The sequence below is a fragment of the Lepisosteus oculatus genome, chromosome 4 (genome assembly GCF_040954835.1).
Source record: "Lepisosteus oculatus isolate fLepOcu1 chromosome 4, fLepOcu1.hap2, whole genome shotgun sequence".
Classification (NCBI taxonomy): domain Eukaryota; kingdom Metazoa; phylum Chordata; class Actinopteri; order Semionotiformes; family Lepisosteidae; genus Lepisosteus; species Lepisosteus oculatus.
Window position 1 is genome coordinate 30,355,346 of NC_090699.1, and position 27,576 is coordinate 30,382,921.

Sequence of the window (27,576 nt, forward strand, 5' to 3'; positions counted from 1 at the left end):
TTCACAGCCTGCTTTCTAAACTCGTGAACCTTTGTTAGACATGTACAGTATTGTCAAAACACAGCATTTTGTATTATAATGGTTCTCTCACCATCCTGATTGTTTGAAAGCTTGAAAACTGAATAAGATCAGTCATTAATCATATATCCCAGTCAAACAGCTGATACCTTGATGGCTTTTCCCCAAAATGAGAGGAAAAATTAAAATCTCCCATGATATCATCTTCCATTAGATGTTCTTGATTTTAGTAAAACTGCAATTTATGTGTGAATTGTACTTCTAACTCTATGCCTTTCGAATGTTTTTGAATATGAGTATATTCAATAGTACACTGACAAGAACAGAACAAACACATAACCCAAACAAATTTCACAACAAGAAGGGTACTGAGATTAAAATAGATTTAATACACTATTTATGGCACTCTTTGGTAACAGTGCAACAACACAAACATGATTAAAAAACGTTTAGGAATAGAGGATTGCAGTGCTTAGATTAAAAGGTACATAATTTGCAACCCCTTACCACAAACCACCTTAAAATATAAACATACTTAGACAAACACTTGGGACAGATGGCTGAGAAATTAAAAAAAAAGTCACCCTTATCTATTGAGAAGACACCAGTAGTGTGTCACAGTAAAATCCAGAGCCATATGATATTACAGTACATGCAGAGCACAAATAATGCAATGTCAAAAACTTTTACCTTAATAATAACAATTGCAAGGTAAAGGAAGAAAAAGTGCAACAGTTATTTACAAAACACTGCTGTGCAGTTTGAAGTTTGAGAAATCTGGTTTCTCATTTCCCCAGAATATTCACCATCTACCCACCTCCACCAGGAAAACTCCAGAGCAACCAGGACTCATTCTGCCTGCCCTTGAAGAGCAGCTAGCTCTGCCAATACAGAGCACAGGAGGCAAGAAACAAGAGTTTTCCAAGGTCTAGTAATGAGAGACGGGGAACCCCGATACCACAGAGAATTGCCAATTTGCATGGGACAGTAAACACCTCCCATCTGGCCCTGACCCTGGATTTGACTGCCAACCTGTGGTGATGATCTGCACTGTCCTCTCAATTCGAAGCACCAAGCGTTCTGGGGTTTCAAAAAAGAGAAACTGGAATCCTTCAGCTATCCTTCGGAAAGGCCATGCTGTTGAGTATTAGTCCCAGAGCCCATTTTGTCTTTAAGGATAAGGCCTTACATCTCATACTGTAAACAGCTGGACATTAATGCCAAAGTGATGCAATAATCCTGTACTATTTGGATCAGATCTCCCCTGTTGGAAAACCACTTCGCAGTCTGAGCACTTGATTCAGGCAGACTAGAATGCTAACACAGCCACTGGCATAAAAAGCAGGGAAGGAAGCTGACTCATACAACAAGGTCTGGAGTCAAAAATATGAAAAGTAAATTACTTGACAGTAATTTTAAGTGACTCAACAAGTCGGGCTAAAAATTATTTTTAAAACTCAGCAGCTCTCCTCAACACCATCTTATACAATTTTCAGTTTTCTGTTTCTCCCCATTAATTGCCTAAGGAACATTTAACATGTCTATTAACAAATAGATTAAATAAATAACTAACATGCAGACCTAACCTGAGTCAAGTTCTTCTCTTAAGGCAAAGCACTTGTTTGCTGTCAGCAGTCAGTGCTAAGGCAGCAATCATCCACTTTACTGTCAATTACCATCTATATTGCTCAGGTCTAAATAACATTAAATTATTCTTCACCACATTTTCCAGAAGCTCGTGAAATGCCATATGATGTTCTGGGTTTTCAGGGGAGGGAAACATTAATTAAGGACCATTAGCTTTGAAAATGACTCCAGTGTGAAAACAAGTATCGCCTCATCAGCCAACAAGAGGACAGTGTAGAACAGCAGACCCCAGTCAATATTTCTGTAGGCTCCCTAACAACATAAATAAAAATAGTAAATAAATATTTTTAAAGACTCCAAAACGGAGCAGTGAAGATGTGCAAATGATATTCAAAACACTGTGGTGCTGTCACTTTACCCTTTGAATTGTTACTGCTTCCCTTTTTGGGGATATGTTCCATATTTACATCAATCCCATGTGACTGTTCAGCTAATGCAAAATAGTTTGTACTCCGTCTTTGAGATAACATTGTAAGATCCACACTAACTTAAAACTGCTATAACGAACCTTGAACTAAGACTAAAAGGCTACTTAACGGTCTGGAGCACATGACAGAGCTGTGGGGCTCTAGCAAAAGAGTTTTATGTCAGTCATTTTAAGCAAAGCACTCAAATTTTAAGCAAAGCAAATGATTCATTGAAGAGCTGGTGACCACACGGTGCGCCACTGCATTCAGGAAAGTGTCTCGGTGAAATCTGAAAGCGACCCACTTCATTACAACCCAGCTCCTTGTACATCACTCACTGATACCCTCCAGCCAGCTGGGCTGTGAAGTAAATGAATCTAAGAAAGTTTTCTTTCACTTTGACTTTGAATTAAAAGTCTGAAACTGGTGTCTGTCTGCTTATTGGTGACATTCTGCTTATTGTCAGGGTAAAACAATATAGGATTTGGTAAGGTCAGAGACCTTTCAGTTTTCTGTGCTGTCTCCTAATACTTTCCACAATTTGCATGTAAGCAGAGTAAATCAAAGCTCAGAAAAACCTTGGGGACACTGGACTATTACAAAGCTGAATCAGGACTTTTTCAGCAACTGCTGTAACACTTCACATCCAGAAGTAAAAGATGAATGAGCAAAAAAATAAAAAGCAGTAATGAGAGCAGACATCATAAAGGCAAACAGTAAACATGATGCAGCAAAGTGTCAGGATTAACCAGACAAGGGCTATAGGAAAAGCAGAACTTTCAGAGTCTCTGGCAATAAATCTGAGTCTGACATTTAAAGCTGAATATATATTGTTTTTGGTTTTGTAGTGAAGTTATATGGTTGTAAGGTAAATTAAAGGAAACCATGCTAAGACTGTTCCATTGATTAAAGCTGCAGATTTCCATTAACCAAGTGTAATATACTATTCTATAAGAACCTCTGATTGTAGTACTGATGCAAGACACATGTAAAAGCTGCTAATAGCAAAAATGACTTAAAGTGGCATTAGATCATGCTGCTGATAAAGAGAGGCAGTCACCTCACATTTGAAAGTGCTTTGCTTGGTTCCTTTAATTTAACTGCAGCAGAACTCTGCTCCCTGCAGGTTCACCAAGACACTGAAATGGTATCCTGACATCATGTGGTGCAAACTGAGAACTACAGCAACAAGTAAGTTAAGATTGTCCTTAGCAGGTAAGTACCACAGTAACTCAGATCACCCAAAGACTCTTTCTCTAAGCAGAAATTCAAACCTCCTAATATCCAATCAAAAGTGGCAATGCATATTATAAAACAGAAAAATACTGCACTGGTCCCTGCTTATTGTCAGGGTAAAACAATACAGAATTTGGTCAAGTCAGAGCTAATGCTTTAAATAATACAATTTTCTATCATATTTTCACAACTTGTGATTTAAAAAAATGCACATTGTGCAATTCCTTTTTGTGTAGTACCTTTTAACATTAATTCTAGCATGCAGGTTACCAAACCCAGTAAATCAACTCATTTCATTTCAACTCAGCCTTTAACGACAGCTCATTTCTGGCTCATCTGGGTCTGCAGAATTTTTCTAGAGACTTAGACACGCTGGTCTTACAGGAACAGGGTTGGAAAACCATGTCTCAGGAGATCAGACATGACAAAAGGCACCTTAAGAACAGAATAAATTAGAGAGATTTTGCTTCTAGCGCAATTAAATATCTAATGAGCAAACAATTCAATAAAAACAGTTTTTCACTACAATCAATCTGGTGAAAGATATGTTTTAAAGTGCCACGTATATGGGTGAGAAGGTCACTTCTCGGCCAGAGGAAAAGTAACTGGTAATAAAATTGGACAGCTTTTATTTGGCACGTTCCAGCGATATGCATTAGAAAAGGAATCAAAAGGACCAAAACGTATTAAAAGCCATAACACTTGTGCAAATAGAAGACCGAATGTCAAGAGTCAAGCACAGGGTTCACTATAAGTGTCCAACTGAACAGTGACTAGTGAGAAAGAACTGGAATAAAAATTGTTTTTAAAACTAACATATAAAATAGTTTAAAAATACCATGAAATACAATATTTACTTATACCAAGGTAACCATTAAAACCATTTGCACAGCACAACAATCACCTTACGAGTCTCCTCTGAAGGGAAGTTTTAAATTAGCCAACAATGTCAGGCTAATATCTGTGGTCAGGTATATGTGTATAAATGAATAAAAGGCACTTTGTTTGCAAGATTCACATATCCAAACATGTTTGGACACAAGCATAAGTATTGCTCTGCTGGTGTCATTTGGTTTTGTTCTAGCCAAAAACTGGGCATTTGTGTTGTATCCAGCCAAGATGCCCATTCTCTCCATGTGTGTGAATATAACCAATCATACTCAGGCCGATGTCACCATTTTTTTTTGTAGAAGACAGAAGAACATGAATGGCCAGAGTCTCTCCTCAAGAGTCTCTTTCCTTTCTTAGTGCTAAATGACGGACAGGATTTTACCCAGCAGAAGAACATGGAGATCTGGGAGAAACACCGAAAAGATCAACCACTTTGAATTCAAGAGCATCCTCTCGCTAGGCCTCACTCCCACCGATACTGCCGTCTCCAAGGCCAGGGCACCAGGGCGCCAGGGAACTAGGTCTCAGGGCTGCCAAGGCCTCCTGTCTCTCCCACGCTGTCCAGGAATGTGTTTGTAGTGACACTTGTCCCCAAAGTGGCAACCAGTCGTCCTCCAATAGTAACACTCATCTCCATTCACAGGGTTTCTACGCCTCGACCTGCAGAAGAACACCAAACCAAGTGAATTCTCAATCTCCTAATCGCACTTAAACTCTCTCACACACACACACACACACACACACACACACACACACACCTTCCGAAGTGTTTGAGTGGGTTGGGTTAGGTGGCACTCCACCCTCTAGACCAACGTACCAGTAAGAGGACTGAGGACATTGTGCTGGAGGAGGTGTTCAATTAAATATTCCATGGCATTGCTCATGAACATAAGGAAGTTAACCCTGGTGTCCTGGTTAAATTCTGCTTTTACAATTCTGACCTACCTAATGTTCCCAATAAGCATCATCAGTGAAGCAGTTTCTCACATCACCTGATCTGCTGTGTCATGGGTGCAGCACGTCAGTGGGCCCCCTCCTATATGTAAAGTGCTTTGGGATTAAACATGTATAAATAGCATTATTTTGAAATTATTATTACAAATCCAAGTATGCCCAATGATACCTCCCCCACGGCTGATTGTAGCTCTGTGGCTGACAAGGAAGGATGCCTACCCAGCAGTTGTGACTGGCTGCGAGGATGACAGTGACACAGAGGGGGCCGATCTCTGAGGGGAGGGCGGGGCTCGCTGAGGCCGGCGTTCTGGGTAGCGGATCACCAGCCTGGTATTCTCAATCTCCACCCCCTGGACAGAGCAAACACAGCACGAGTCACTCACACTGCATGCAAAGATAAGAAAACTGACACATGCAGGTTCGGAAATTGCATAGGGTGTGAAGACTATGTCATTTGTTCTTAGGTAAAAAAAAACAGTTATTTACTGGAGAAAATGTTGAAAATGTATGTTGTGAAAAATGCTAATTTTACACAATCTTAGGCACATGTCAGCATAAACCAAGTAGAACGTAAAAGAAGAAAAAGCAAGTCAATGTAAAAGCTGTAATGTGAATTTGAAGCTATGGAGTTTTTGCCCATGAAGAGCTGGGAGACGCTGTTAAACTGGACGATTTAAAACATTTCTGAGCAGATTCGGGTCATTAATCCCAGCCTGACTGAAAACCTGTGGACACGCCAGCCCTCCAGGACCAGGATCGGGGACCTCTGCTCTTAAGGGACACTTTCATGAGGTATTCAACCTCTTGTCTTGAGCACTAACCTGCAGTTCTTCCATCGCCCGGGCCGCCATGGGCGCTAGCTTGAAGTTGACAAAGGCGCAGAACCGTTCATGGAGGACTCGGATGCTTTCGATCTCTCCGTAACTGCAGGGTGACCAGAGGGAGATGTTCACAGGCAGGATGGGGTCAGGACTGCAAAGCACAGCCTTGAAAACAGAAGGTACAGACAGGCAGACAGACGGATAAACACAAGTAGACAGACAAGAAAAAAGGAGCTAGACAGAAATGGCAACAGATATCAGGAGGGGGACACAACCAGAATAAGAAAAAGGTAGGAAGGAGACATCGCACAAATGAACAGCACAAAATACTTGGCAGGCACACATCCAGTAAGCCAGCATAGTGGCCTTTTCTTGCATCTTAGATAGCTTCACTGTAGCATGAGAACATGAATACAGATTTGTTCATATTCCGAACGGGAACATGACGAAAGACGACACCACAGCACTACTTACCTTTTGAAGATGTCTCTCAAATGTTTCTCTTTCAAATCGGTGGTCACATTACCAACCCAGAGAGAGGCACACTGGCTTCTGGGGGGAGCCAGAAAAATATAAGAGACTCGCTTCTGGCACATAAAAACAGAATCTGCACTGTTACTCCCGATCAGAAAAGTCAAGCCCTCTTCTATAGGACAACACTGAGATACTGTACACATGCGTCTGCTCGAATTCTGCACCCCACTCTTCAACGTGGCTTCAGCTTGGAGCACACATGCTGTTAGGTGTCAACGCATTCCTTAACTGACAACAAGAAACTACCTGTTGAACACAGGTATGCCAATTAATCAGAAGAGTGAAATTGTCAGTACCAACTAATGTATGTAAAATGAGTGGGAAAAAAAATACCTGGCACATCTAACTACAGGTTTGTAGTAAAGGGGCATCAGAATAAGTGATTGCAGGAGCTCAATAAGATTGCCAGCATATTGAAAACATGAAGCTTGATTTTGGCAGATCTTAGAAGCTAAGCAAAGCAGGGTCTGGTCTGTAGGGCGTAGGAGACCTCTAAGGAAAACCAGGATGCTGACAAAAGTTGTGTTATTACACCAGTAGGTGTCGCGTTTCATGATAAACAATTTCCAATGTGATATGGAGTTCGGAGGTGCCATCCAATGAATGAGTCTTTAAAACAAGATCTTGCCTGCTTTGCCATTAAAGATCTCATGGCACCGTTCACAGGAGTAAGGGTTAACCCCAGTGTTCTGGCTAAATTCCAGTATCGATTGCTCAGTCAGGCCATCCTAAAGCCCCCCCTGAATCTAATTAGTGAAGTCATTTAATTGCCCACATCTCCACCTGACTGACAGCTGGCCCATAATGGCAGCTGTGCTTCACCCAGCTGGATGTCGTGGTTTAATGCTGAATCAAGTGGGTCTATATAAAAATCTTAAAATAAATGCAATGTATTAATATGAGGTAACAAACTGCGTAGACTAAGGCATTTTAGAACCGCAGTATGTGCTCTGTGAGCTGTGTCAATTAATGATAGGATATTTCCTACTTAATGGCAACTTCAAACACTAGGCCTGTCTCTGTCTGGAGCTGTGCTGAAAAAAGTGCACAGAATTGTAAATCAGGAATATATACTAAAGAAGAACTTTGATCTTTCAATGAAGTTGAAGGTTCCTTCAAGAAATAAAGTATTGGTATAAGAATTGATAAAAATTCATAGTTTTTTTTCAACATCTCATTACAGTGTAAGTTCCCTGCCTTCCTCTAATAGTCTGCAAAGCGTCACCAGGTATACCCTACAAGACGTCCAGTTAAACTGGTAATGGCACTGGGTGCTCCGAGGGACTATCTAATTAGGTCATGCTTTTCAATCAGGGTAATATCAGGCATAATGAAACATGCTTACTCAGGCTGGTCCAGTAAAGTGTCGAATTCACCCGAGACTTGGAGGAAAGAAAAGGCAGTCAGTTTAACTGTTTGGTTCTGTAAAAGCTACTGAAAAGTGGAACACGAGGTGACAGACTGACATGAGTGACCACACAGTCACTGGCTGAATGAGATGTATTGGCATTTAAAAACAGGTAAACAACATGCAGCTTTGCTCATTCTGACATATTACAGGAAAAAAAAACATCACAGAATCATAACGATGTCTGTTTGACAGGGGAAAAAAATACAGGAGTGGTGTTTCAGGTAGATTGGCCATGGTGAGTGAGCTCAGAAATGTGGGTCAGTCCAATAAACAGTAAGAACAACTGAGGCATTTGCAGGTGCTGATGTTTAAACTTACACAGCTAGGTCTGCATGTTCTTCCAGCATTTGCTACTATTTCCTTCCACTTTCCAAAGACATGCTGGCTAGGCTCACTTGTCTCAATCCCTCCTTACTCCCTGTGCTCCTGGGACACAGTCTGAGAGGCCATGACCCTCACTAGGTCACACAGCTTTTTGATATTGGAGGGATAGTACTCGTGTTCGAGATACTTCTTGCTCCCCCCCGTGGTCAAAGAAGGCAAAGCACCCCATTCACCAATGGAACTGTCCACATGTCTGACCTCCATCAGGTTCTTACCTTTACCAGTCTGAAAAAAAGCCAGGACAGCCTGCACTGTGGTGAACTTGTCCAGGAGCTGCACGCTCTGCTGTTCTGTGAAGCCCAGTTCCTGACAGAAGGGACGGACTTCGGTTAGTTTGATAAATTTAAGTCAACCACATAGCTAAAAGAATGTACTTAAGCTAGAGAGAGACATTTGTTAAAACCATGCTTAGAAATGTACATCTGAGAAGGCGTTTGCCAATAAACTTTAACATGTAAGGTGGTTAAAGGCCCAATAATACCATAACGGAACTTTGAGAGCACAGAAAGGAATATATAAAAGCAGTTCTGAATTTACAGTCCGAAGAACAATTTTTTAAATTGTTGATTTCAGAAAGGTAGACAGAGGTTTGAAGGAAGTAGGGTGAGAGGTGGGACCAACTGGACAGAGATAAAATGTGCATATACTGTACATGCAGCTCAGGCCTATCAAAGCAGCAGCTGAAGGGCTTATAGGCAGAGCAGAATTTGAATCATGAATTAAGTTTAATTTTACCCAGTCTGAGAAACACAAAATTACTGATACGCTAAACACAAGCACAAAGGCATCAGGTAGCATCCCACTGGTAAAGGATTAAACGTTTGACTAAGAGTGTTGCAAGGCCAGCATGTCAGCTTGTGATTCAGAGAGAGGAAAGCCGTAAATTCCTGCCATTCACAGCACAAGGCTAAATAAAAACCTGTGAGCTACATAAAATGCAATACAGTTGATCTTGCTCATATCATATTTTCCTATTTTTCCCTGTTTTTTGGAAAATAACCTTAGTTAAAACATCTTGGAAAACCTGAACATCAATAGACACTTCAGCTAGCATTAAAGCCTTTCATTTTAAAAGCTATTAAAAATAACACATTTTTTATCAATGATAAAATGGTCGTAAACCACTGTGTATTTAAGAAGACTTAAATATTTAAATTATCACCAATGCATTAAAATATTGCAATACTTACGCTTGAAGATAACTGAGACATGATTTTTAGCAGTGATCTCACCATCAAAATGTGATAAATGTGAGTTTATTCTGCTCTGGATTACTGTTCGTGCAGTGGTTCTCAAACTGTGGTACGCGTACCGGTAGTGGTACGTGGAGTGCTGCCAGGTGGTACGCCAAATGACCCTGGAACTGTGTTGTGTGCGCTGAAAAAATCGGGACGGGTTTTCATATTTTGTATTTTTATACGTGTCGAATACGCAGCCTACGTACTAAGATACAGTGCGTGCTAATACTTCAGTGGACACAAGAGATACTCTATACCACTCTATAGGAATGCGTGCTACGGATGCAAGTGACCAATTGTATTTAAAAAAAGCTACTGTATCTCCAGCAAATAGGGAGAAAGGAGAATGTGCGTGATTTTGGAACAATGCCAACGTTGTAAACACAGGAATGCATAGAAATACGTGCTACGAACGCAGGTAAACTTGTGAGCACACGAAAGCATGATAACAGAAAAATATTTAAGAACTGTTCTAATTTGAAGAAAAATACACTGAGCGTCTCTGTGTTTCGCTCCCATGCGCATGAAATAAAAACTTTAAATAAATACGGAAATAAAAATGGAAACGCGGAAAAATGCAAGCTTGCGTATTGCTAAAGCAGGTAAGCTACACTATTTTTGAAGAACCTTATTTACCGTTGGCAAAAGAGCTGACACGTATTATGTGTATAGAAAAAGCTTCTAAACAGCTCGACCTGCTGCCCCCCTCCCCCTGAAAGACAGTCATTCATAGAATTATTGAAATGAAGGATTATATCAAAAGTACACTGATAGTGTGCGTTAAGATGAGCAGATGTTTTTCACTGCAATTAGATGAGTCTGTAGTCGATTTGGCCAATTTGCTCGTTTACGTTAGATACGAGTTTGAGGGTACGTCCCGTGAGGACTTTCTGTTCTGTGAGCCGCTACCAACAGGAACTACAGGAGAGCACATATTTCAGGTTCTGAATGAATTTATCGAAGAGAATGGCCTCGACTGGATAAAATGCGTCTGAGTTTGTACAGACGGTGCTAGAGCAATGACAAGCCAACATAACGGTGTAGTTGCACGAATTAGAGAGGTTGCTCCAGAAATTAATGTACGCATTACAACATCCACTGCGAGACCTTTGCCGTCAAGAAAATGCCTGACGATTTAATATCTGTTAGACTCGGTTATGAATTGTATCTAGGCTCGAAAAATTATTTCACATCTGCTTTGCTCAACTAAACAGGCTCACCTCTCTCACTGAAATGGTGCTTTTTTATTAGTTGTTGTTAATGTTTTTTTTCTGTAAAACACTTTGAGAAGCCACCTTTAAAGGCGCTATATCAAATAAAGTTTATTATTATAATATTTATTATATGTATGTGTGAGTGTGTGTGCACGCGCGCTCATGTTGGTCATTGAGAATTTCTGGGATTCCTATGAGAAGATGACTTGTAGGTGGTACTTGGCTGCTTTGGTTGGATTAGGGGTGGTACTTGGTCCAAAAAGTTTGAGAACCACTGCAATAGAGTTTTAAAATGACTCTGTGCATGCCTGGGACAGACAAAAGAGTGCACACAAAAAAGGACTGGCTTCTGCCCTGACATGGTTATACCTTTGCACTTCAATGACCAGGTATTCTCACAAGAGAGTAAAAAAAAACAATTTCCTCCAAAATCTCCCAGCAGTTTTGTGTTTTAAAATACTGCCTGAAATCCATACTCTTTTCAAGTGTTAATCTGTTACAAAGCACAATCTCATGCAATACAGGCGGTACAGCCTAAGCCTCAAGATCAAAAAATAATCCACTCCCTTGATCGTCTTATCCTCTGTTGGCACAACCCCCTAAACCTGCAACCGAGCCCTCACATTCCAAACTGCAGCCCCAGTCCCACAACCCCCCCAGGCCCCCCTAGCCAGGAGCCCTGCAAGGCTCTTTACCATGAGCTGCAGGACTCTGCAGGCCAGCAGCTCGTTAACAGCATCCTCACAGTCCTGGTCCAGCCTCAGAACCTCCTCCAGCGCACATTCTGCTTCGTTGTACCTCTGACGCAAGAAGAAATGACAAAGGAGTATGAGGGGCCAAAAATGCCAGGTAAAATTCAAGGGTCAAATACTAAACATAAGTGCTTTTCACTTCTGGTCCGTAGGAGTTTCAGGTATCATGGGGAATTAAAAACCCCTCAATAACTAAAGACCTAGAAAGAGAGGTAATTAAGACCAATCAAGTCAATGACTGATTCAATTACATCACTGGGGCCTCGCGTTCAATAAAAGCCAAAGACCCTTTAAATCTCCAGAACTAGGAGTGAAGATCCCTGCTGCAGATACACATACACACCAGACAGAAACAAAGAGATTCTACCCTGCGGTAGAACTCTGCATCACATCACCCCCCTAAAACCATTACATTGGAGTCCAGGGCTCGGCTTCTACAGCCTGTGCTTGTAGTAAAGGAAGAACACAACACACAAAGACGCAGTAGCGACAGTCCAGCACAGATAGGGCTGAGCAGCTGCTCGACCACAGACCTTCATTCCCAGCAGCGCTCTCCCCTTCCTGAAATAGCCTTTGGGCCAGTCAGCAGCCAGCTGGATAGACCTCTCCGCGTCGGAGAGAGCAGAGGGGTACTGCTCCAGACGATCGAAACAGTACGAGCGATTCCCAAAGAACCTGCCACAGACACATCAGTCACGAGCGCTGTCGAGAGAGCCGTCCACGGGCACACAGCTCGGAACTGCAGCGAACGCTGACAGCAGACTACCTGTGATCCTTTGGATTGTGTTTAATAGCTTCTGTAAACATGTCGATGGCGTGAGAATACTGTCCTCGCTGTACCAGTTTGATCCCTTTTTCTGAGAAAGAAAAACAAATAATTGAACCAGTAGAAACCATCCAGTCAAAACATCACAGCGCCCTGAAAAGGCACAGAATATCTGCCTTCTTCACCAAATACCGAATACCAGAGGCCAGCAGGCTTACAGTAAGAGCTGATACCAAAAAGTATATATTGTAGTATTACAGGCCATTACAAATTCCCTGAGCTCTTCTCAAGCATTTATATTGTCATAATCCTCAATGCATAATAAACTTGAGTACTGCAGCAGAGTAAAATACCTTGAGGAGCTTCTATACTCTTTTGAACCATTTCTGTGGGTATACAATCTGTCAAATATTTTGCAAACAGTTTAAAAATAAATGGCTAAGCCATATAACCGGTGAGAATGCTCCTTTTAAGGTGTGCTGTTTGTACCAAGGCAATCATTGCTAGGAATGGGTAAGCAGCAAAGACTAATCTTTTATATATTTGTTTGCAAAAATACCATGTTCAGTCCACAGTTGCTGAACAGAGCTTGGATATGAGAGACAAGACAAAGAAGGCAAATAAGGAGTAAATAACATGTTAGAAAAAAATTAAATGATTTGATTACAAACTTAAACTAACAAGCAGCTTAATTCTGCTCCAATCAGTGACATCTGGCAATGCAGTGGAATGTTTGGTATATTGCTCGCATTTTGTCTCCAACTTTCTATAAACTGTTTAGCTGTACAATAATCTACACCGAAGTTGCCCGGGCTTGTCCAGAAAGTAAACAAACTGTGCAGAGCTGCGACTCTGTTGGTAGTGCCCAACCTCTCCATTCTCATGCAGTGATTGCAGCCTGTAAAGGACTGCAAAATCAGTCATCATTCATGTCAGCCCGTCACGAAAGGGGAATGCTCACCCTCGACAAATACAAAAACCACAGACGCCAAGACACACAGAGGTGCTGCACCCACCTGCTAATGAGGTGCTCCTCTTAGCCACTGCATCTGTGCATTTCACCTAAAACCATAATCGAACATTTTGTGTTATGGAGTATGGAGGTATTGTACTCATCTACAGGCAGCATCCACGTTCGCTTCTATGACTTTCATGCAAAAATAGCTTACATAACATTTAGTCCTTATTCTTTAAAAAAGAGGCACTCATCTCAGGGAAGTCACTCTTCAATGCATTTACATTTTAATTACATTTGCATTGACACTTTACAGTTCAAAAAAGATTGCAGTGACAACAGTTGTCTTGTACTTTTCCTGTAAGGAAGCGCTTTCATACACCACTATGTAAGCAGCTAGTGGAAACCAGGCTTCTGAATGCTCTTCTTGAAGCAGCAGCTTTATCTTCAAGGTACCCAGACTGCCACGGCACTAACCTGTCGCGTTCCGGCTTCGTTCTCTTTGTTCTCCTTGGACCTGCGGCCTGGTTTCTTCCTGATGTGGCTGGCAGCATTGGCGACAAAGGCACTGCTCACATCCCACTCGGGCTCCTGCACACAGCACCTTTAACAGCTCTGCCTCAGTTCTGACACGCAGGCCCTACAGACTTTACTGCTCCAGAGACCGTCCAGGCGGCCTGAATTACATCACAGATTCGCCCTCCCCCTGCCCAGCTTACAAACTCACCACCTTCTGCTGGCCAGAGACTTCCAGCTCCCACTCAAAACAACCTGCCATTCAGACTGCGTTTGCTACTAACACTGTTGGCCAACTTGAGAGCTGGCTGAAGGTTTTATTGAATCGGGGCATTCGATGCTGCCCAAGGTCTAATACTGCCAGCTGCATTAGCACCTAGTCAGTACGGCTAATGGTCACATTCTCCTGCTATACAACTTTAATGACCACTTTTTGGTAATTGTCAAGTTTTTAAAAACTAACATTTTCACCCAGATCTAACCGCTGGACCGTTTCCAGGTTTTTGTACAATATGCCACACGCCCATCAGTTTCAGGTTAACATCTTCGGCAAATGCTGGCACTCTGTTCTGTAGCGGGTCTGAGTGGAGCAGCTTGTTGGAATTACAATGCAGAAAATGAGGACGAACAGTACAACCATGTGCCACCTGAATCAGCGATGGCGTTACCCAATATGGAGCCCTTCACCCACCTCTTCGCAGGGGCTGGGACGGGGCTGGTGGTTGTTCTTATTCCCCGAGGCTGCTAGCGGTGGGACAGACTTGCCCCTGCTGCGCGAGACCAGCTCAACCATCTCTCCTTGATCTTCCTCACTCTCGCTCTCCTCCTCAGAGTCCTCACATCCTTCCTCGTCCTCCCCCTGCCGACACACACTCCTCAGCACTGGCAACTGGAATAACAGGGCCTTTCTTTGCCAATGATACTTTCCTGAAAAGTCCAGGTCTTTACCTGTCCGTTTCCCTCATTCTTCTTAATTTTCTCCAGCTTCTTTCGCTCTTTCTGTCGCTGAAACGAAAGTGGAAGAGGCGGCTACAGTGTCCAAGCACTAGAGAAGTGTCAGGGGGAACTACAATTACTTCCTGATGGGCGAGAGGAGGTATTGTTAAAAATGATACAGAGGGAACAGTCACTTAGCAAATGGGTTATTTAAAAAATAGAAGAAAAGTACAAGCTAAAGCCTTAACAGGAGAATGGAAGGCAAGACCCAGGGCCACAGCGAGAGGAAGCTGGGAGTTCAGCACTAGTTCACTTTGGGCCCCCAGGACAGTGGCTATTATACTAGCAGCCACGGGAGGTAGCGAGACGACCCCAGCTGTGCGTTCTGGACGCAGAGGTACATCATGCCGTTTATAACTGAATACCAGTTTTACAAGCCTTACGGTTTATTCACTTTGTGAGCCAGATGTCTACAATATTCCACACCAAACTTCATGCGTTTCGAAAGTTAAAGGTGTGACCAGTTCGAGTGCGCGCACAGTGCGACAGTGGCGCGGGTCCCAGGCTCACCTTCCTCTTGGCCCTGCGGCGCTCCGCTCTGCGCCTAGCTCGCTCCTCCTCGCTTAGCACTTCCTCCGGGCTCAGGCCGTCCTGCTGAACACACTGCAAAGCTCTCAGCACTGGGCAGACAGTGCTTTCCCACCCTGAAGGCTCGAGCCCGCTTTTTAAACCTTTCCCTCCTTGGTGCATTACCAGATCCTTTGCCATCACCCACTGCCCTTTGAGCAACCCTTTCGGCAAAGAAAATGTGCCTGTTACATCCCAGTGTGTGGTCTGTGTGTGTTTTCTTATAGCTTTGGCTTTTGTTAGTTTCTGTTTGTCTCTTTGTACTTTCGTTTGTTTGTGTGTTTATCCTTGTTTTGCCATTACCTTGCCCTAATGTGTTATATGTTCAACCTTTGTGTTCTTTTGTAGCCTGTTCCTGTTGATTACTCTCGATTTCCCTTATTTGTGTTCCTAGTACACTTGTGTTTTTGTGTGAACTTTTGTGTATAAGGTTAGTTTAGGTTGTTGGGTACATTCTACACACTTTGTTGATTTTGTATTAGTACACTAGTTTAGTATGGGTGAGTGCCGTTTGTCTTGTATGTTTTTAGGTAGTCAGTGGAGGTTAGCTAGGGTGTTGAAGACACCGAAGACCGTGTGTATCCCAAAACTGATCAGCCCCCTGGCATTCCCAATCATGACCCTTGTGTGTTGTGCCACGTAATGAAAAATCAACAAGGTTCAATTTGCTCATCAAGCAAGGTACAATGGAAAATCTCATTTAGCAGTAGAACCACTGCTGAAGAAAACAGGGACACTTTCCCTACAATTTCTAATAGCGCCTCCATCTTAGAAATGAACAGCGGTGAAAAACCATTCTCTCAAATATCGGGGCACCACACGCCTCGTACCTGGATAATTGCCTCATTTCCAGGCCTCCTCTGTGGACCCACTCCTCCATACTCCATTTTCTCCTTGGTCTGCTCACTGGAGCCGTCTGGGAAAGGAGGCGAGATTACTGACGATGCAGACAGGACAGCACAAGACACTGTTCTAGCAGGACGTTTATGGTCGACTTGTTTTCAAGTATGAGTTCACAAGAATATTTTCATGCAATAAGTAATGTGATAGCCCAGCTATTACTTAGCCAGGAAACAGATAAGATGACAAATTAAAAGCTGGGGAATAATCAAAAATAGGAAATAAGAGAACAAAGAAACACAGACGAGAACTATAACAGGACAGTTTGCACATGAGCAGCACTGAGGCACACAGTCTATGCGTGGACTTTAAGAGAAATCTTAAACATGCAGACTGAAGGGAGAACATCCAAGAGACTCTCTTCTCCTCAAACTGTACTCAATCCTGGAGGGAAGCAGTTAAATTAGAAGAATCCTGGTGGTTTTTGGATGATTTTCTAGAAAGGCTCCTGCATGGTTCAGCTCACACTCATTTGCCCGGGTCAAACAGACCAAATCCAATACAAGAATTCCAGAGACTCTGTGACTAAGGATTGACAGGAAATTACAGTGGGTATTGAAAGTCACCACCCCCTTTCAAATGTGTACCTTTTGTTGTATGACACTCTGAAAATAAAAACCAATTAAATTAGGCTTGTTCCATTTTTATTAACAAACAGTAACCCACATTAGCCAAGTGAAAATACAATTCTAAAACATTCTGAAAATTAATTCATGTTACAACAGTAAAATACCTTATTTGGATAAGTGAACACCCCCCTTACAACTGCATTTGTAAACTTGCTCAGGTCAATCACCTTACAGATCACACAACAAACTAATTGGCTCCCACCTGTGATCAACTGTGGTGAGTTTGATTAGATCAGAATAAAAGCAGCTGTTTCTAGAGGATTCCACTGCTTGGAAGTGCATTTCAAAACAAAGAATCCACTATGGGCAGAAAGGTGCTTTCAAAAGAACTTCGAGATAAAGTTTGGATACATCTCTTACCCAACCCAGTTATTCTACTTTTTTTATTTATTTATTTTTCAGAAATGTAGCTTTAATTTTTCACTTGGATGTTGCAAGGTACAATTTGTAAATAAAACTGGAAAAAGTCTGATTTTATTTGTCTTCTTTTTGGGCTTTAGGGCAACAAAAGGTGAAAATTTTGAAAGGGGGTGGTGACTTTCTATACCCACTGTACTTAACCAGCAAATTCCTGTCATGAACTATAGCATTTGTTCAACTAAGCATCTAACACACCACACACAAACAATGTTTGCTTCTTGTTTTTAGTTTCTGCTTGGCCAGCAAGTTTCATTTTCAGAAGATCTGATGATGCTCCCAGCTCCAGCTGCTCAATTTCATTATTTTTTTTAACGAATGTACACTGGCTTCAGCACAGGGACAATACTCCACATCGCTCTTCCATTCTCTGCGGTCTTGTGAAGAAGTATATTTCTCCAATGGCAAGCAGAACAGCCCCCACACTGAATAACTATCACAGACATGGACAGTTGTGGTTATCTTCCTTCTGTATACAATTTCAGGACATTGCTACCTTGAACAAAAAGAAAATGTCAGGAATATAGATCACGTGAGGCACAAGAGGTGCACAGCCTTCAGGAGAGGAATTCATAGTTTAAAATATTGCTAAATCACTCCAATGGTACTGGCCACAGATGTGAGAATGGTCTGCCTGACTGCAGCAGTCTTATAAGGGTTTATGAGGGTCATTCTGTCAAGAACTCAGATATCACAATGCATGATTAATATACTGACCACCTGTGACACCATCTGCAATGCACACTGAACAGCAAAACTTCTTGTGGAACTAAAATTCATAATCTACTCTTATAAGCCTCTTAAATACCCAAAGTATGAAGGTACATTTTCATTGACATGTTATCCAGTAGCATTTAGAGGTAGCCTTTTTTTGGACAAAGAAACTTCAAGTTCCTTGAAATAAGAGGCTATGCTGAAATTCCTGGCCATTTGACAAAACATTCCAGCAATAAATTCTCTTTAGAAAATATTCCTTGACAAATTGAGATGACAGAGCTCTTACTTACTAACAACTAACCTGAAGTTAGATGGATGAGCCTAAAAATTCTTAGATCTTATGACAAACTCAATACAGCAATGAAAAGCCTATGGACACAAAACCAGTCTTCTCTTCCAACCGCCATCTTTAGCAGGCTTAATCAATAGGTTGTAGTAAACCATTTCTAAACCCACAACTTAAACTCATCTGAAGACTCAAAGGAACAGTTAGATGCCATTTGGCTAAATTAGCTACTAGTAACCAGATGAACGAAGACTGCATGCAGGCATTTCTTAAAAGGAGCCAAGATACTGCCTTTAACAACCTGGCTAGACTCCTAGAACTTGTGTGAAGAAATACTGTACCTCCTGTGCTCAGTTTCAAAAGAACTTCCTTGCCGTTTCCATTTGTTACCTAGGGTTCATGCTTCACTCTTGATTCTTAAGAAATATGCTGGGGTTGATTTTTCCAACGCCTTTTTAAAGGCTTTTCAAGGATTTTAAATACTTGAATTGGGTCCTTTTATAGTCTTCCCTGCCCAAGGTGAAAAAAATCAATTTTTAACCATTTTAAAGACAATATAAAATACATTTGTATCACTTTCTGTGTAGTACGAATCTGAATATCACCCCCAGCACACAGAGTCATGAACTCATACCTAAGGCACAGTACACAAACTAAAATTGTTTCGCCGTAGGTACTAAACCAACACTTAACTATAAATACAACAACATCAACAACAAAAATGTCCTTTTTGTCGGCCCATTTCATTTGGTTCTGTTACCAGTGATTTTCCAATTAATTCCCAGCTGAAATACAGAGCCACATTTCTAACCTTGTGGTTGGAGCTTTCCTTTAGAGCACTGTTCTGCAAAGCAAAATCCCCAGGTTGTTCCCTACTCTGCCTTTATGACTGATTTTTTTCTCATTTCAAGACCATGAAAAGATTGAATCTGCCACTTTCACTATTACCTAAACATTTTCTAGTACTGTTAAATACCCTGTTGCATCACAGGACTTTTAAGTACAGTTCAACTGAATTACAAGCGTATAGTCCACTATAATGTGAATGCATTGTGTCCTGCGAGGAGCAAATGAGCTTATATAATGAATCTAGCCTACGTCAGTTATCTGTGAGCAGTTGCCCTGCAGCAAGCAGAGTTGGTGACAATTCTCTGAGTAACCAGACTGAGCACAATAGTACTCAGGCACCCAGTAGGAATCCTATATTTCTATAGCTTATAAAACCACAGACAAAGCAACTCTAGGGTTCGATGAGCGCCACTGGATGACTTTTCACAAGCAAACTCTTTTAGAACCAGGAGCGGGAACACGGGATTGTTAAGATGGCAGACATCTTGAAATCTTGAAAAAGCCATACATCACTATAGCCCTATTGAAAGAACATCGTGGGAAAAAAAAACCTCTTCAGCTTGTTGGTTATACTGTAAAAGAATGTGAGCCCATGCAATCAACAGCCAGCGCTTGAAAGACAATAAATAGAGGGCCATTGTCTTCTTGAGATGGAAAAAGGATAAATTACAGTTGCACATGAACTCATTGGTCAGGAATTCAGCATCTCATCATTCAACACTTCCTGATCCTCATCCTTGCTTGATCTCTCACAACACACTACAGGTTTCAGGCCTGTTAGGAACAGCTCCATCAGTGTTACTGCAGTTGGACTTGTCATTTTCCTTTCTTTCTCATGGCTGCTTCATGGCCCTTCGTCGGGCAGCACCTACAGGAATTAGACTTTCCTCTTGGAATACAGAGGACATACTGGGTCACCTGCTCCAAGGCCCAATGATCTGGAGATGCGTGCGTTAAGGGATCACGATGCAGGACACTGAAAAATGATCTTGGCTGTTCAAGATAATGACACTCCACCAGTAACCTTAAGAAATATAGCGCAGCATTCATAAAACAGTGCTTACTATTAATAAGGAGGGGCAGATTCTCAGAAGGAAATTCCACAAAACAGAATGGTGCAGCCAAAAAAAAAACAACCTACTGTTATGTTTTATCAAGTATAAGCTTGGCTTTGTTAAGGAAATTTGCCAGCTCTCGAAAAACATCCAGTCCAGGAATAACAAGGTCACTCATTACAGTGCAGAAAATACACAAGTAGTGCGCTATTTTTAAGCAGGCAGCTGATGGAAACCTTCAAATCAAGGTCCACAACCACTTACAGTAAGGTCTTCCAAGCAGGAGCAGTGCTGAAGGCAGGTATGGGCCAAGTGACAAGACTGACAGGTAACACAGTTTTGTTGTCAAATTCCATGGCATGGAGAAAACTGCTGATAACTGCTGTTGGTCCAACCAGCTTCCTGACCACATTAGGTCAGAGCAGGATCTTTGTGCAGACTTGATCACAGAGTTTAGTGGACACTAAGTGAAACTGGCTTCTACTCAGGGCACAATAACCCAGTTAAAAACCATGCTATAAAAAAGGGAGAAACATGCAAACTCCTTACAAAAAGGTGCCCTTTTCCAGAACTCGAGAGCTATGAGACTGTAACACTAACCATCACAACGCCCCAAATGCAATCGGCTTGATTTAATTCAGTCAGTCCTTCAAAGAACGAAAATAGCTTAGCTTACGACACAAACACTAGACACGTACATCTCTGAGCAATGACTCCTCACTGACTGACATCAGGGCGATACACAAGGCGCTGGCACACATTCACGCTCTCCAGTTGGCTGGCGTGGCTCATCTCTCCAACGCACTAACCATACCAACTAAAATAGAAAATATACTGAAGTCTTAAAAAAAACCAGGAATCATCGTTTAACTACAGCAGGTCCCATAGTGGTTGTGATGAAAGGTTTGGAAGACGGAAAAGGTTACAAAGAACGATTTAAAAATAAAGAAGCCGATTTTTACAAATTAAACTCGATGAACTAATACACTAAATCAACAGGTAAAAGCGAATGGTAACAGGAACATCACGAAAATTAAGCGACATTCAACAATCATCTAGTCATTCAAAATCTGCACCGTCCTAGTTTGTCGGCGATATGTCACACCAGACTATAAAACTGTTTGAAGGAAAAGTCTGCCAAGTTTATAAAACAGTTAACAAGCATTTCCCAAAACACTTTCATAAGGCTTTGCTCCACGTGCAGTGCCTTCGACTTCAAACGCAGTGTTGTTTAAAAGTTGATGTTTAAAAGCTTAACCCATCCAAGCGAAGACGCTTTGAATTGCCTGTCAAGAGGACTTGAAAGATTCGACGGCCCCATTAAAACACCGCTGCAAGCGAAACTACGCGTCGCACTTCGACATTCAAGAATCCCTTTCGTTTGTCCAAAGAGTTCAAGTTTAAAATGACTACAGCGTGCTGAAAGAGTCTAAGAAATCAATTAAAATCTGGGACAACACCGGCGGCAATTTTCTCTGATAGGCTTGCAATAGTTTGTGTTTATTCATTTTGATTTAAAGATACACAGAGCAAATACTGTACTTAAGTCCATGTACTGCATTTAGAACAGGCACAAATCTTAATTATCCACCGATAACACTGATGTGACTCACCACATCACACAGAACAGTGCAACCCAAATATTCCGAGACGTTTTGCAATGTACAGTACAAGCAATACTAAGTTAAAACGCCTTTTTAAAGTATATCACCTTTTTATTTTCCTCAGTATTACTAATCATGCACTATGACATTTTTCTCAACAATTCATTAGTGTGCTTTTGTGTTATTGTTTTTTTAAGTTCGATTTCTTCAGTCAAAGCGACTATGGAGCGCATTAAATAAAATCACTGCATACTGTTTCAGTTCTCCTGCTCCTAAAGTACGCTGGGCAAACGTCCCGAGATCGAATTCTTCCGCGACGGGGGTACCTTTAAAGCGGAGACGACGGCACCGAAAATTTTTGGCGCGCCCTCTCTTTAAAGCCCTGGCCAAATACGAAGACAGTACGTACAGTTATAATTCAAACGGAATTAAAAACTACACATCCCAGTTACCATGGTGGTGCTTGTGATCATTGCGTTTAACCAACGAAACAGGGCGAAAAATCAGTCACATGACTTTGGGGCAGAGTTTCGAAAGCTTAACCTATCAGCAACAAAGCGAAATTTACACGATAGGCTACCTCAAACTGTCAGTTACACGACTGTGTATGTCGCTTAAGCCACTCCTATTTGGCATTTTAGTTATGGAGGCGAGAAGACGCCCCCCCCCTCTGGGTGTCTGATTTGCCGCCATGTTTAACCGTCCGTGTCCGAATCGCAGTAGCTACGCGTACGAAATAAAGTTCATCCCAGCTACAAAACATATATATTTTTGTGGTAAGAGGGCGCAAAACATCAGTATTTACTGCTATTAACTACTGTACGATTTATAGTTGAAATCTGAGCCTAGATATAAAGTTAGATATAAAGTTAAAATCTCGACAAAGCAATGTAGGAAATACAGAGAAAAGAAATCCTTTCTGACATCTAAAATCAGTTTCGATCAAGGTCTCTAAAACGAACAAGAAAAAGAGGATTTTCGGAGGGCAATTACGCTGTATTTATATAGGATAAGTGATCTATGAGCAATCTAATTTCTTGTTCGTTTAAAACAGTGAAATGTCAGCTGCAAAAGATCGCACCAGAAACAGCACTCTCTCTGCCTGTCATAGACGTTCAGGAAAGGTTGAATGAAGTCATGTCAAGAACAATAATTCGGTGATCAATAATAACAGTTGTAGGACAAGAAACAAAAGATAATGAAAACTTCTTTAGGCTAAAACTCAAGTTCATTCTACAAATTAAGGCAAATGAAATATCAGGATGTTAAAGTGCTAGAGGTGTAAAAAATACAAAAATGCACATGAGTAAAAAGTTTTAGAAATGGAGCAGGTGTTGCTTTGAAATAAGCAAACAGAAAAAAAGCCATGACTAAAGTGCAGAAGAGGGATGCAGGAACACTTGCTTAGATATACAAAAAAAATCACAAAAAGGTGTATGTTACAAAAGAACATGCAAACATGTTCATCATGTACATCAATTTCCTTCACGATCAATAAAGTCTTATCTATAAACATGAAACAGAGTGAGGAATCAGAAAATTAGCATGCATAAAAAACAGCAATTCTGTCAATAAGCCCTAAATGAATTAATAGCAACCATGGTTTCATGGAGGGCTTCTCAGATAGTTGGGCATTCAGGTAGATTGCCAGGTGAAAGGATTTGTAAACATACTTTGTTAAAGCAAGTCAGTTTTTTCTGCAACACATAAAAGACATTTTTCCAAGAAAGTTTAGCCTTTGTCACTAATGAAACCACTAAATAAAGACATAAATATAGAAATCTTAAGATTTTGTTATTCAATGTTGGTAGCAGGATGAACTGTGCTAAGTGTATATTTTGTCGCAGCTTTGCTGCAAGATGTTAACAGTGAAAAAAAGGTATTTAGAAATGAGTTATTTCAAGAAGAAAATGTTCAAAATAATTGCAAATCTAGCAGGATAGAGAAAGCACAGAAAACAGGCAGTTAGATTGATCAGATTAGTATGAAAAGTTATTTAGCAAAGGGAATGAGAAGAGTGACAAACTAGTATGCTTTAGATCTTTTTATCTGGACCAGGGAAAACTGATCATGTTTCTCTATAACAATAATAAAAAACGTTATTTTATATATCACCTTTAAAAGTGGCATCTCAAAGCAATACAGTAGATATAAAAACAGATAAAAGGACCACAGATTACAAAGAAAATACATATAAGAAAGACAAGCAGTTAGAGGTGTTACCAAAATTAGAAAATGAAGCAGATACAGACACTAAGTCTTCTGAAAAGAAAGGTTCTGAGGTTAGATTTAAATGCACTCAGGGTACGTGACTGATATCACTGGGAATACAAATTGAGAGCTCTGGGGTGCAGCTAGAGAAGACCCTGTCACCCACAGAATGTAGATGTTCTTGAGGACAGCTAGAAGACCAGAGTCAGACGGACAAAGGGGGGAGTAGACAGATAATAAGCCATATACTGTAGGTACTGAATGAGGATGAGGATTTTGAAGTTGACTCGAAACCTGATAGGTAACCAGTGCAAGGACTTGAAAACGGGTGTAATGCATCCTGATAGGATTCTCGCTGTCATATTCTGAACATATTAAAGATTGCTCAGTGTGGATTTAACTTCCGAAGTGAACAGGATGTGCATTTATTAATTCTAGAAAAAAAAGCCTTTCTTGATTTCTCTAGTTCTTAGTTTCTCTAGTTCCCTTTAAAATAAACTATTATTCCACAATGCAGAGAATTATATGGACAGTATTTACACATGATATTTGTGATTTAAAGAAATGAACACAAGCAGCTTTTCGAGATTTAAGTGTTGGCTGAGTTATTGCAGGATAAAAAAACTAGAGATGTTGGTAAGAAGATAATTTTGGGATAGCTGAGGAATACACTGATAACAAGAACACTTCCTAATGGGGTTAGGCATACTTTTGATGAGATGATGAAGTTAACAGACTGTATGTTTACATAGATACTGAAATGAGGATTGTATTTTAGATTTTGTGTAGTTGCTAGCATTGAACTCTGTGTTGGATGCACATGAATTGAAGGAATGGGCAAACATCGCTGATGCGGATCCACAGAGCCAGCATATTAAGATGTTTATAATTAGAGGCAATTTGTTTAAATAACTAGGTATGGATACTGATGTGCAAGAGAGGTGGAAAGGCTGTTTACTTAAGCCAGCACTATAAAATATTTTATTCTCAGTGAGATGCTGCCATTTCATAGTGGGTTTCTAACACTGTGTATAGTTCAATCCACACAATGCCTTTACTTCCATCCATTTCTAATCTCTTTATCCAGTACAGAGGATTTGGAGCCTATCCCAGTAAGCAACGGACACAAGGCAGAATACACCCTGGACATAGCGCCAGTCCATCACAGGACAGACAGACACAAACACACACACCAGGGCCAGTTTTCCCATAAACCAATTAACTTACCAGTATGTTTTGGAGTGCGAGAGGGAGTCATATCACACATATGGAGAAAAACCATGTAACCCAGAGAGAACATGCAAACCCCACACACACAGGATGGGACCTGGGACCCAGTGCTCCAAGATAGCAATGCTAACCACTTTGCCACCATTATAAATGGATGGATATCTTAGTTATCTTTCTAGTTCACAGGTTTGCATGCAAAATTTAATTTTGAAAGCCACTGAGACATCAGGTACTACTGTTGTATTTATGAAAAAGAAACAAAACAAAAAGCATACTAACAACTGTGCCATCCTACTCTTTAGTTAATACAATGTATTATTTATAAACAGTTAACATTGTTAGCAAAATATTTTGAATTATATTTAACCCTATTTTTTCTTTAGTTTGTATTTAACTTATTATATGATAGTCAGATTTAATGTATATTTGAACAATGAAAATATATTTTTACAAGATGCGGGGGAAAGTGCAACAAATTATTGCAGTGCTAAATTTAATATTGATTGCTAATAGTTTATGCTAACACCTAACTTTCTTAATTAGATGTATTTAAAACAGTGAATTAAGTGTAACATACCATTCAGAAATACAATCGAGAATAGTTTTGTGGTGTTTGTATGGATGAAACGTTTCTAAAATGTATAACGTAACAAAATTAAAGACGATTAAAATCTGTAATCTTTCCACTTGTAATGTCATTAGACAGAACAAGGAAGTTTCTGCTTTGTCTAAGGATGGTATCAAAACGTAGTCTAGGTGGTGAGAAAGCTGTGCTTAATGATAATTAAGTGACTTAAAAGTAAAAAGAGATGGTTCATATTGCTTGATTAATTTTAAAAACTAAGTTATAAATGCAGACGCGATCGCTGCCATAAGCGCTCCAGGCAGTAGAACGTTCGTTCTGTGCTGCTGGGCTCCGCGCCTCCTCCCTCTCTCGGTGCCGCGCCCCTCTCTGACGGAGCGCAGTGGGCGGTACGCTATTTTCAGAGCCTCTGATTGGGAAAAAAAGACCTGCTGATCAGATTCACACACCAGGAAGAGAAAAGAATGGGATTTTTCTCTTCGAAACGTGTGTTGTCTATATGAAATTCGTGTATTTTAAACGTTTAATTAAGAAGTAAAAACCTTACAGCGTACACAAAGATTCTGAGCTGATCACGAGGAAGAAAAATCACCCATTTTTCGCGCATAAAAGTGGTTTTTAACTCTCGAAACCTGTTTTTATATGTTTTAAAGTCGTGCAATGTCTAAGTTAAGCAGGAACACATCATTATATCTCATTATTTATTTATTTTTTTAAAAATTTAAAAATCGTTTGCCCAGCCTACACAGACTGCGAGCAAGCTTTCCCTACAGAGGAACACACGCGAGGCGATGACAGGATTACAATGAAGACACACCAGCACAAAGCTGGAAAGTGTTAAAGCACTGGTTTAAAAAAATCTGGTAAGTCTTAAGAACATCCTCACCGCTGCCGATTCCCAGAAGCCGGCGTATATCCTTGGTGAACCTCATCAGTGCGACCATCCAGCATTATTAACAACAGCGAAACTTAAATGTAAAAACGATAAATACGTTGAAACAGAAAGTTGGAAAAGGAAGCTTTAAGGGAATCTGTGGTTCCTACGCTTCCTGAGCGCGTTTGGCGTCAGCGTTCCAGCCTGATCCTCCTCCACCCCCGTCAGCGTCTTAAAGGGCCAGTAGGTGTAGAATAAACACACCCACACAGTTGGCAAAACCTCGAGTCCACCTTAGGGAAACTAATAAAGCCTTAACTTAAAGCGGCCGACGGGATGTGCGCTGGTGACAGGTAACTAGAGCAGCTGTCATATAATTTATGACATTACCGCATGTCTTGTACTGTTTGAAAACAGGAGGCTTTGGAAATGAAGATCCTCGGAATTGCACGTATTTCACCGACCTCGACACAAATAGACTTCTAGTACTTTATTTTAAAGTTAAAATACAGCGAAAAGTGTTTTTTTCTCAATAGATAACGTCCGTTTCAACCTAAAGTAGTCGTATTATTTTTGTCAGTGTTGCTCTAATTATAATGATAGAGCAATAATTTAGACCAGCAGTCTAGTTTTACACATCACCCTTCATCAAATGTTTCTTACAATTAGGAATATGTGTGAACTATTGATCAGTTAGGCAAGTAATGTGTTCAGTTATAGACAGAACTATGGTCCTTGGTGGCCACACCAAATGTTTGGTCAAAAGAATCTCTAAACTACATAATTCAACAAGCCACCTACAATTAATCACAATCGAGCTGTTCAAAGTCTCTGGAAGTTGGTGATTTTATGGTTGACAATAAAAGCTGATGGATTGAGGGTTGGAGCTGCATGTTGTAGACACTCCATTAAAT

General features: G+C 40.8%; 1 protein-coding gene across 7 annotated transcripts; it reads right to left on the reverse strand.

Moving 5' to 3' along the window:
* Positions 1-387: 387 nt before the first annotated feature.
* On the reverse strand, positions 388-27,508 carry LOC102685519 (uncharacterized). Of its 7 annotated transcripts, none has more exons than XM_069189048.1 (16): positions 26,675-27,508; positions 16,138-16,223; positions 15,251-15,331; positions 14,693-14,749; positions 14,436-14,603; positions 13,706-13,819; positions 13,290-13,335; positions 12,274-12,364; positions 12,041-12,182; positions 11,451-11,555; positions 8,519-8,609; positions 7,854-7,890; positions 6,449-6,526; positions 5,975-6,077; positions 5,373-5,503; positions 388-4,859 (listed from the first exon to the last, which is right to left on the reverse strand). In XM_069189048.1, the coding sequence occupies exons 1-16, from the start codon at positions 26,730-26,732 to the stop codon at positions 4,724-4,726; spliced, it is 1,524 nt and encodes a 507-aa protein (XP_069045149.1). In that variant the 5' UTR covers positions 26,733-27,508; the 3' UTR covers positions 388-4,723. The 7 variants fall into 7 exon arrangements, with proteins under 7 accessions (XP_069045149.1, XP_069045148.1, XP_069045147.1 ...); XM_069189047.1 differs by having other exon boundaries at positions 15,251-15,334; XM_069189046.1 differs by having other exon boundaries at positions 6,449-6,523; positions 15,251-15,343.
* Between the last annotated feature and the right edge of the window lie 68 nt (positions 27,509-27,576).